Source organism: Aulonocara sp. 'chitande type north' Nkhata Bay, linkage group LG12 (genome assembly GCF_057382095.1).
Source record: "Aulonocara sp. 'chitande type north' Nkhata Bay isolate Kocher_YH1m ecotype deep benthic linkage group LG12, A_spYH_male_GT1.1, whole genome shotgun sequence".
Taxonomy (NCBI): domain Eukaryota; kingdom Metazoa; phylum Chordata; class Actinopteri; order Cichliformes; family Cichlidae; genus Aulonocara; species Aulonocara sp. 'chitande type north' Nkhata Bay.
The window spans coordinates 25,569,747-25,581,743 of record NC_141355.1 but is presented as its reverse complement, the minus strand read 5'-3'; the positions used below and the strand labels follow the sequence as shown (position 1 = coordinate 25,581,743).

General features: G+C 41.3%; 1 protein-coding gene across 1 annotated transcript; it reads right to left on the bottom strand.

Annotated features, from left to right (window-relative positions):
- Positions 1–5,086: 5,086 nt before the first annotated feature.
- On the bottom strand, positions 5,087–11,208 carry atoh1a (atonal bHLH transcription factor 1a). The gene is made up of 2 exons (XM_086314610.1): positions 7,059–11,208; positions 5,087–6,789 (listed from the first exon to the last, which is right to left on the bottom strand). The coding sequence occupies exons 1-2, from the start codon at positions 7,330–7,332 to the stop codon at positions 5,939–5,941; spliced, it is 1,125 nt and encodes a 374-aa protein (XP_086170736.1). The 5' UTR covers positions 7,333–11,208; the 3' UTR covers positions 5,087–5,938.
- Between the last annotated feature and the right edge of the window lie 789 nt (positions 11,209–11,997).

Sequence of the window (11,997 nt, the reverse complement as noted above, 5' to 3'; positions counted from 1 at the left end):
AAGCTTAGGTGTGTATCAAGCTGTAAACACACAGACACACACACACTTACACACCAATGAGCTGAAGCTAGCTCTCTACATTCACGCCCTCGTGGACCTCTCATGTTTAAATGTGTGAAAAAGATAGTAATGCACCTGCAGCCAAATCACTTCAGAAGCTTACAGAGGTTTCCTTTCATGTTTGCAGAGTCTTGGTGGAGGTCTCTAAATGCAGACCGACTCCACAGAGGTCGGGCTGAACACCCTTTGTAATCCAACCCTGGTGAAAATCACGCTGTGTGAAAAGGAGTAAAAATATTTGCAGTTAAGGTGTCTTCATATTGGGGTGAAGAACTGCAATTCGGGTACTATAAATAGAAATAATCAAGGCACTGCTGAGGTCTATAGCCAGCAGTTTTATGTCAATAAAATTCAGGGAAGTATTTCCAAAAAAGTCATATAAATAAATAAAAGATATGTGAAATATTTATATCTCATTTTAAAAAGTAACACCCCCCCCCCCCCCCACACACACACACACACACACAAAACAAAGAAAAAAAAGAAAAGTTTACAAGATTTAGCACATAGGACCATAAAGGAAAAACACACTCTCTTACATATAAAGACACACACTGAGTAATGCTGCATGCACAGATGTACATACTTACAGATCAAAGCTTTACATCGTCAAACATGCAAATATAACATACACACCCCTTCTCCCAGGCATAAATACACACACAAAAACACACACAAAGCCATGTAACTGATTCCACAGGAGCATTGAGCTCTGTGGATAATTGGTAGCACCATTGTGCTGTTCTTCAATGGGCCAGTTACCCAAGAAGCCTCATGTTCGTGTTCATGTACATTTGCTTTGAAGGTGGTGGACACAAAGAGGTGAACCCTGCCCAGAACAAAGCCCTGGGAGACCCTGCTTCACCCATGGACATCTTTCATGGAGCGAACCGCAGAGATAAATGATCTTCTTCCTTGTCGTAGTGCGACTGCTTTGGTGTGTTCGTGTGCAGGCTGAAATGCTCTGAGGCATGGGCGGCATGTAATCACTGAAACCACAGGATGTATTTTGTCAAAATAGCTTAACACCTTTTTTTTTACAAGGATGGACAGCCCTGGGGTCTTAGACCCTTTCAAAATAAAAGCAGAAGTGTGCTTAATAGTATTTTCTTTTCTGTAACAATCACATTTTTTGTATTTTCTGTTTTGTGGCTCTTTTTTTATTTTTATTTTTATTTTTTTTAGAGAATCAGGACATTAACTAAACTCAAACTCCCAACTTTGTTGCTTGAACCCTACTGAGAAATATATTTATGCTTACTCATAGCTTTATTTTCTAGGAGGAAATCCATATATATCCTACACATATATGCCATTTTGCTACTGTGAAGATTTTTAATTTTGCAGAATTTTCTGAAATTTGTTGCATTTTTAATGTCAGCGAGTCTGGGAGTGTGGATACAAAAATTTAGAGAGACACGAGCGCAGGCATGTGTGTAAAATGAAGCAGTGCCTGTGTGAGCACATCACATGTTCATACTCATGTCTCATTTGTGCCAGCTCTGATCTTATCAAACAATACTTAGAACAAAAATAACTCAAAAATAACTTTATCGATCTCAAAGGGAAATTCATACTTGCCATTAAATTACGTGCCCATTGTTCAAGTTTTCCTTTCCTGCTATGAGTTTTAATTTAACTAAATTGCATTTAAAAATCTATTCTACAATATAAAATTAGGTGATTTTACACAGACTGACTATCATAAGCTCACTGAAAATGCAAAGTAAATCCATTAAAAAAAAGTAATATTTCCCAAAGCATTACATAAATGCTGTCCTCCCACTCTTTGGCTGTTCCTCAGTCAGCAACACTGAGACCTGTGCTCATCTGAATCCAGTGTACACTTTGCTTTATTTACAGTATGTGACAAGTTCTGTTTTTACCAGTAGTTTCACTGTAAAATTACACAAAGGATAACTTTGTTATTCAGTGTCAACATTTCCAATGAAACTCATTAACAATTAATAGCATCACTGAGTTGGAGCATGCAATGCAACAGGTGCTCCTTGCATCACAGCTGCATTGTGTGTTTGCTGGTCACTATAGGTTACATTGCAACGCGTTATAATAGGCAACTAATGAAAGGTGGGTTCTTTAGGCTAATATGAGGATCAAATAAAGATCAAATAGGTGTTTAGTTATTGTTGCGTGTGTGTGTTAGCCCTTTACAGTTGGTTAAACTGAATAGAAATTAAGTTATTCCAACTTTTGATTGCCCTTACTCTCATCCTGTTCCCTGTTGCTGCTCTTCTTCTCTTTCGTCCCCCCCACCAGCACCACACACACACACACACACACACACACACACACACACACACACACACACACACACACACACACACTCACTCATTGTTCCGTCTCTATATCTGCCCATGGTGTCCTCACTCACTGCCCTCTCTCTACCTCTCTTTCTCTCTGTCTCTGAGACAGCAGATGGAAACTATGGCCCAGTTCTGCCTTTTGTTCTGGGTCCCCAGAGAGACCAGTGGCTTTTTGGACAGCACACAACTCGGCTCCCCATATCTCATACAAAATGCAAGTGCCTTTCTTTTCATTAAAAAAAAGTTGGGGAATGCACATTTTCTGAATATATTTATAGAAATGAGCACGAAGGTACACAAGCCTCAGATGCATTGACTGTTTATCATCCCAGGACTTCACTGGAACTTTTAAACTTCTTAATGCAGGAAAAATAGAATTAAAAAATAATTATTTCATTGATCCCTGCTGATTTAACCAGTTTGCACAAAACTTGCACCTTTTTTTCAGTGTTATGCACTGTGCATGATGCATTTAAGTTTCTTATTCTTTTGGCATCTGCACAGGTCGAAAATATGTTAAAGCAGTAAAGACAATGTGCAAAACTTACATCTGAGTTTAAGCTTTAGCCACAAGCAAATTAAGCTCTATGTGCGTTTGTTGTTCTGTTTCTACTTTTTGCTTCTCCTTTTACTCGCAGCAGTATCCACACGCGTCAGGGGCCCCATTCTCCCGAACTCTGTTTTTTTTCTTTCATAACGTCCATGCATTAATAATTAATGTGCCTGAAACAGCGAGACCTCCACCTGCCTACCAGCATCCCACCTGTTACAGATATGCTTTTTTTAAAATGTTTTTTTTTAACTTTGTATATGTTTGTTTATAGAAATTTTAACCCTAATGTAGCCGAAAAATTGTGTCGTTTTATATTAAGAAAGAAGTCAGCAAATTACTCTACCCTGCAAAAAATAAGATAAAATAAAGGTATTGCATTATTAGAAGTCGAATCCTGTGGTTTCTGCGGTAAACCATCAATTTAAATCCAAATAGCCTGTCATATTATAGAAACTCCTCGGAAAGCTCAGCGGTTGTGGGTTTCCCAGTTAAGCCTGAGTATTTGCATAGCCCATCAAACATGAATGCTTCAGAAATAAAAACAAACTGCTTCGCTTAAACATAAAGCGTCGGGCGCCACATTCTTTGTTGTGCGTGGATGTCGTTTTACAGCTAATCTCGTTTCATTTGTTTACTTATTTATTTGTTTTTATCTGATTCAGACAGCTGTTAACATTGCGCTGAATAACGAGAAGTGTCAGTGATTCTTTGAACCCGATCCTAGACCAGAATTTGAATACTTGTTGTGGCCTCATTCTAGTCGGTTACGTCTTAAACATCTCTGCGGGGGGTTGGTGGTTACACAGATGATCAGTGTTACTGTTCTGGCTCTTCTGTATCCATTTGAAAAAAAAAATGTTTACGAAACTTGAGCTCGCTTCACCGCAAAACGAACTCGGCTCAAATTGCTGTCCGATCATACTCGGATACAGCTCTAGCTGCATAAATTCTTTTAATAATTTAACACGGATTCCTTATTATATTCCCCTTTATTCCCTGCCTTCGAGGGGCGAGCGCAGGGGCGCAGACTGCGATTGGCTCATAACAGTGGGTGGGAGACATAGCAGTGACAGGTAGCAAACAGGTTGCTCACCATCATGAATAATTTCGAAGGTGCCTATTTTGCTCCTCTCCTCTGTAGCAGGCACCTTTATCCGCCAGGGTTTTTAAGCATTGTAGTAAATAGCCTGAAGAAAGAGGGGCGGGGGTGGAGGGGACGACTAATTTGAGCCTGAGTCACGCAGCAGCCCAGGTTGCCAGAGCCCGCGCGAGCGGGGTGCGTGCGTTCCACGTGCGTGTTTGTCTAAGTTGACGGAAAGAAAGAAAGAGAAAGAAAGAAGCGGAGGCGAAGAGGTGTACACGTGTGTCAGTGTGTGCGTGTATGTGCGCGCACCCGTGTGTGTGCGCAGGCCTTTCTTTAATGGAGAAAAGTGTGTTCCCTCTCGAGTCAGGTCCTCGGGGACACGGTGGGGACCCGTGAGCGCTCACCAGCTGACAGAGCGTGCTTCACTGAGGCCATCCAACACCTCGGCCCACGAGCCTGCCAACAATAGCCTGAAATTAATGCACATTCCCCATTAATAAATCCGATATTCACCAAATGGACAGCGTGGCAAGAGTTCAGGAAAAAGAAAAAAAAAAGTTTGTTTCAAGGAAGCAACAGACTGAAATTAATTAAAGCGAACTTTTCTGTGTTGAAGAAGTCGATCACTGCAACTTTGGAGCACAAGGTGCAACAAGCCAGGGGGGGGCGCGTGTACCTGCAACATATGCGAGCGCGTGTTTACATCACATTACATAAGAGAAGCTCAAATATTAAAAGCGTCTATAATTAAACATAAATGCGTGTTTAAATTTGTTTTTTTCCTCCTATAGCTTTAGGGATAAAATCAAACTTCTTGGCCTATTTGTATTTGCCTAACTCATAAAACCTGTGGAACCAAAACTGACGTTAACGTTATTTTATCGATTCAAAATTCGTTAAGGTTTATGCATTATATGCAAGAATTAGGCAATAAAACGTTTTGGTGCTATTTTACTTGGAACTTATCCATAGAAATAAAGAAATTATTATTATTATTATTATCATCATCAACAGGGTCACAGAAACAGAGACATGACATTTTCGTTTGCTTTTTTTTTTTTTTATTATTTCCAAAATCAAATTAACATAACTAAGAATGGCGAATGATTGCTTTTTTCCTGGGGCAAATTTAACTTAAAAAAGCAAATCACATGAAACATGGGCTATGAGCAATAAATACATTACATACAAGAACAAAAACAGTTACCAACCAAAGAAAAAAGACACACAAGCTGATGTGAAGATAAAAAAAAGAAAATACAAAAGGCGGCAGCAATGATGGCTACATTAAATAGGCTATTTGTATGGAGTTGGCAGCACTACACTAACAAACAAAGCAAACCTCTATTTTTATATTTATGGTGTGAAAACAAACAAACAACAAACAAAGCCTCTGGCTCTTATAGTTTAAAGTGCACATCGTGAACTTTTAAAGTTGCAAAACAAAATTCATTTTTACAAAAAAAAAACCATAAATCACAACAAAACTCATTTCATAGCTACAAAAACGTATTTACATTATCAAATATAAGCAATTATCCATAAACTTGTGATTTTTTTGTGGAAGACAGCTTTTTGGTTGGAGGGACGTGGGAAATACCCGTGGCAGTGCTGCGCGCGACATGGCAGAGGGGTCTTCCAACCACGTCTCCATGGAGACTGAAAAATTATAGGATAGATATTTATTGGCAGAATCGAATTAGGCCTTACTCACATTTTTAAAAAAGATCTTTAAACGATGCAACATGTTAAATTAAACATTAAACTTCTTTTTCTTTTATTTGCAAAAAGCAAGAATTTCTCTTACAAACGCATTTCGTCAACGCAGGACTATCGCTATGATTGACACGTCTTATGGACATTACTTCACTGTAGGCTATAGAGAAACTTCGCTATACTGTGTCTTTATGTGGGAATTTAGAAGGAAATTGTGCGGTGATGGTGTGAGGGCAGCTTCAGTTCTGAAAGATCGTCTTCTTCACTCGAATGAAGCTCCATCGCTATTTCATCCGAGTCACTGAAGTGGGAGTGCGGGGAAAACTCTCCGTCGCTCCGGGGAGACGCTTTCCTCCCATTTGCAAACTGCGAACTGCCCGCCCGAGCAGATGCCGAAGGAGACGGGGAACACATCGCTTTTTCAACTCTAGTGGAAAACGAACTTTCGTCGAAGGAGGAACAGAAGGGCACCCCGCTGATGTGCACAGGTAAGCTGCTACCTGAAACGGGCGCAGGGTCCGCTGCTCTGCAGGTTGAGGGAGACTGAGAGGCCCTGTCCTTCATCCCGTCATAACCAGCGGTGGACGAGAGCATAATGTCACACTTTGGCGAGCTGGTGTTGTTGGAGATGTCGTTATTACTGCTGCTGCTGCTGCTGCTGGAGGAAGAGGAGGAGGACACTGGACCTTGGAGAAGCTCGGCGAGGGCGTTGATGTAAATCTGCGCCATCTGCAGAGTTTCATACTTCGAGAGCTTCTTGTCGTTGTCAAACGCTGGGATGACGCTGCGCAGCTCATCAAACGCATGGTTGAGCCCGTGCATTCGCCTTCTCTCACGCGCGTTGGCGGCCACTCTCCTTTGCCTTTGAATCCCATTGACAGGCTTGTGGGAGGGGGCTCTCTGTCTCACGGAGGCCTCCTCTTCGGGCCCGGTGAGGGTGCCTTTAAGGCGACACAACTCCCTGACTTTGAGAGAAGAAGACGTGAGGCTCTTGGCAGGTTTTCTGTAGCTCTGTGGGCTGGGATGGCCTGAGGAACCCGGGGAGCCAGTCTCTGAAAAATGAAAAGAAATTAAGCTACACTCTGGGTTGTGAAAAAAGCGTATCAGTACTATTTTAGACAATAAACTCGTTACAACTTTCCAACTGCGCAAAAAACGTTATAATTTACATAAAGGCAGCGCTCCTTCTGTTTATATTTAACTTCCAGAGCTTGATAAATTACATCAGTTACCACCAATAGCCCCTGCTGCCTGTTGCATGAGCCGGTTTTTAGATAATAAAAGCTGCTCAAAAGTTGCACGCACTGGTGCTGTTCCTCACCGTGGTAGGAGCCGGTACTCGGACATGGCGAGTGCCGCAGGTAGTCGGGTGAAGTGGCGTGTGCCGCACAGGTGCCAGAAGCGGAAGCCAGCCAGGCGCGTGGGTCGCTATCGCTGTCCACGAGCGTCAGCCCAGGTTCGTAGCGGGACTCCTCGAACTGTTGCTTCCCTCCCCTCTCCACCTCTCTGGGGCTCCCACAACTCTGCTGCCGCGAGTGCGTGGCCGGCGCCTCACGTGCGCATTTGCTCCAGCCCTCCACAGTTAGGACATCCATGATTCCCCCCAAGAAAAACACTGTGGAGAAAAAAAGTTATCGGAGGCACGCACAGCTATGTTGTCTCACCGTGTGAATGTGAGTGTCGCGTGCGAGACTCCTTCTCTGGTGTCTCAAGGCGCGGCGTCGGTTTAAAAAGCGGCACGCGCCTGGAAGCCCCCCTCCTCGCGTCGGTCGCGTGTTGACGTCCAATGAGAAGTCTCGGTAAAGCCCGAGAGAGGCGATTATGACCCCCCGACGCTGGACTGTTTATGATAACGTTACAATTTAAGGGGGTGTTTAACACAAGGGAGGTAAGGGGAACCTCCCACAGGACGCACGTGCAAGTGATGACGGTTTTTAGGTGAGGAGCGTGGACGGGACAAGAACACCTACCTGCTTCTGAGCCCGTGTTACATCTCAGGAATGACGCAGAGTAGGGAGAGGGTTAAAGAGGCGCATGGCAAGGTTCAAGTGGTTAATTTGCTACCCACGGCTGTGGAAGCGGCGACTCGGTTAGTTCATTTAATGCTTTCCACTATAAAACCGCTTCAGCCAAAACCAAACTGCTGGATTTCACCAGTAGCAGAAATGAACAAAGTTGAGGAAGAAAAGTCGTGGGTAGATGAAGCGTGACCAAAAGCCAAAAAAAAAAAAAAAAAAAAAAAAAAAAAAAAGAATGTAGCGGTTCCTGGGGCTCGCGCGCTCATTCATTCATTCTCAGATCATCTCCAGTTTCCATTTTTCTTTTGTAGAGGCTCTAAAACCTTTTGATCCAGCTCTCGGAACCGCCCTTTCGGTAAAAAAAGGGCTTCACAGGGAACGGAAACATGAGTAGGGGTCTCAACACTGTTTCCATACTGACACAAGTGGCGCGCAGTTGAAGGGTTCTCTCGCGCGCACACACACACCGACGTTATTGCCAAACTTCACCATGCTTTCTATAAGATAGGCGACCTTTAGAAAAACGAAATACGGCTTTTAAAGCTACAGTTAAAAAAATCAACGGGAAGCAAATTGAACCACGTTCAGTCTGATGATCAAAGGAGCCGTGCTTACCGAGATGTAAACTTTAGGCATCTGGCAAAATAGCAAGAGGGTGATTGCTGATGGGAAATGGGCTCAGCGCAGTCAATTAGAAGGATTAGAAGGATATGCACAAGATCGGTGTATGGGACACAAAGATCAAGAGATGCAAACCCGAATGTAGCTGCCAAAGTATCCTGGTAATATTAAAAAAAAATCTAACCAAATTCAAATGAAATAAACTTATCAAATAAAAAATAAAATAAAATAAAGAATTCTTTTTTTTGCGTTTTCATTCATAATCCGCGAGATATCCACGACACAATATATGGCAAGGAATTGTGTGAAGGAACCCCATAATTTCAGAGATAATCCGACATCAGTCTTTTCCATTTTTTATTCATGTATTCATCATGGGGACGTCTTGCGGGCTAGAGGTCTGGCGCCGAGCGTTTGCCCCCTCTTCCCACCTACGAGCCCCCCCATCTAACGGGCTGTGCCGGGCTCCTGAAGCTACCGACAGGTTGGATATTGTAGCTGACGATTATTAAAGTGTCGCAGCCACAATGGAGACTCTATGTTCCATTGGTCACGCCTGGGGGGCTCCTCGAGGGAGAGTGGCGGGCTCCCATTCCAGTGCGCGAGAGGAGTCTGCGTGCTGCCCCTTCTCATTCCCATCTCCCTGGAGACAGGGGCGCGACGGGCACGAGACTGGGGTGAGGGGAGCTGGACAGGGATTTCAAAACGTATCTGCGTTTCAACTAAATCAACTAAACCCGCATAGATCAGGGATTGCTTCGGATGAAGTAATCTTCTAAATGTGTAACTTTAAAATAGGAAACAACGGAGGGGAAGCTTCCTGTTCCCGAAAAATGAAGATCATGGAATTTAAATACTTGATGTTTTAATTGGAACTCACTGGAACTCATCCATTTTACCTACAGGAGCTGTGTCAATAAAACTCGAAATTAACAGCATTTCAACTAGACTCCCTTCATTATAGCTAAACCAGTATAGACTTAATCTTTAGTAAAATCATATTTAACAAAGCTTTGTGCGTGTCTATATTATTTTCTTGAGGCTTCTCATTAAATATATAGAGATCTATTACAAGTTATATTTTATGCCATAAAAAGAATCCATAGTTGTTTTAGAGTCTATAATCTATATGCTTCCTCTTCAAAAGGGTGAAATGTGAGTGGTTAAGTCTACATTAAGTTGCTTACAGTGATCTCAGACCTTTAGTTCAAATTTGCTGTGGCTCAGCTGTGTCCATCACTGTCTTCCATTAATTCTAATTAGCTCTGGGAATGCCTGACAACCATTCAACTCATCACTGAGTGCTAACAGTAAGTTCAGAGAGACACTTGTGGGAGCTATGTAGTGCCACTATCTGGTTCACAAAGGCTATTGCAGTGTAATGCTCCAGTGAACTTGACAGCAGTCATCCTTAGCAGGATCTCTATCCAGCTGTTAACAGCAGTATATGGGCCTTTGAAGTGATAGCCTATATAGGAAAGACACAAAAGCTTAGCTCAGGCTTGAACTTCACACGTATTCCACACATGAAATGAACTCACAAAACATTTGTATCCACTTCTATCATGATTCTGATATCCAGTATCTGGATCAACGCTGCCGTAAAATACATGAAAACGGTGAAAGCTGTGAATTTAAATCTTTAGATGCTTCCTTTATAAGAAAAAAATGCGAAGAGTTTTCCCTTGTGTTGGGAACCAGGAAGTGATATGTTTAGTGCAGTGTTTCTCAGTCTGTGGTGGGATTTAGAGCCACTGCAGGTGGGACACAGCCAAGCATGTTAGAAAAGAGCAAAAGTGACACTATGTAGAATTACTTTTTTCCTCAGAAATAAACAATAGTTTGCTGATGTTACTGTGCTAATGTTTACATCACAGAGAATTCATCTGGTTGTTTTTATATTGTAAAGAATTGATGAAAGTCATGGGGCAGGGGGAACATGCCAAAATAAGTTTGAGCACAGCTGTTTAATGTAAGGAACGATAAATATCCTCTTCTTTAACTAATTATTCACAAACTGTTGTGTTTTTTCATGTTGAATTTTGAAGTGTGACTTTCCTCTGATGGTTGTCTACATTAGCAAAGACAACAAATACCATCCCACTGTAGAAAACCTGTTTATTAGACAAATTATACACAGAAAGCTTTGCCACTTGTAACAGAGGCCCCAGTTTGTTCGGTTTTTGAATAATATGCAACACATACAACAAAATAGGCCTATATTAAATACTGTACATCATAAATTTTTGAAAATTATCAAGTAAATCCTGTAGTTCTATGTATGAAATTAAAAATGTTAACAGATAGCAAAACAGCAAGTTTGTGCATGCTTTCTTTTTAGTGAACTTGCCACTTTTCGTTATTTAGCTAGCAAATAATAAAATGAACTCAGGATGACATGAGAAAAGCAAACGGTTCGTGTGTGTTCATGTTTACCATGGGCAAGACAAGGGAAAAGCCAAATGCAGCAATGTGACTGCTCAAACTCAACACCAAAGCCCAATGTGATATACTCTTTTCTTTTTGTTAAACAAAAATAGCATTGACATGTAAAATATACATTTTTATAATGTCTCTTTCGTTTATACTAAATAAAAATTTTTAAATGTCTGTGTCCTATTTGTCATTCGATAGCCATACTGTAGCCTAATATAAGAAAAGAATGCCTAAGAACGCTTGCTTCAAAACACTGTGGCGTGACTGAATTCTCTACACACAACATTTTGCAGTTTTAGTTCTTTAAGATAACAAACTGAAAACTTGTTCTAAACAACTATCGTTATCAATTATTAATACAGCGTTAGTGAAAAAGGTTTGGTTCCGTTTTACCAACCCCGCCCACCCCCCTCCCGTGACCCATAAAATATTCCTTTAATGCTCTCAGTGTACCATTCCCCACCCCAAAATGCACCTTAATGGTCTCATTTTAATTAATTGGCACTTAAAAAAACAAACAAACAAACAGACACACAAACAAAAAGTTATATAAACAGTACCCTTAACATGAAAAGTATGAAACAGAACCGCATTTTGGACTCGTCTCGCAAAAGGCAGCCATTGAGTTGTGATGGCCTTTGGATCTTCATAACTTTCCCATCACCCGCAGCACAACCACTGATCTGTTCTTCTTAAATAGTCCCAGTACACTGATATATTGGGTTTAACTGGAAGCTGGGAGGTTACAGCGAACTAGTTGTCACGTAAGGCCTGCACTGAAGATGCTGTTGCAATGGCTTCTCCTCAACACAAAATAAAACTCCATTTCACCACTTGAACCTGATAAGAAGTGATTCATGAACTTGATGACATTACAGAGTGACATTTTATCTTTTTTTAAACACCCGAGCCATGGTAGCACTAAAAGTAAGCAAAACAAAGAAAAAACAAAAATCAAACGTCTGAATGACTTAATGATGCAAAACCAGAGACTACAGCACTCATTTAGCAGTTTTTCAAAATTTGCTGAAAAATAAAAAAACAACATAGACAGCTTAGAACAATGTTAATTTTTTTCTTGTACTTCCTGACCAAAACACATTCCACGCATTAAAATCTATTTTTTTTTCCAAAAACAAAATTCAATAAAAGACATATAATAAGCATAAGCTTTTTGAAGTCTTT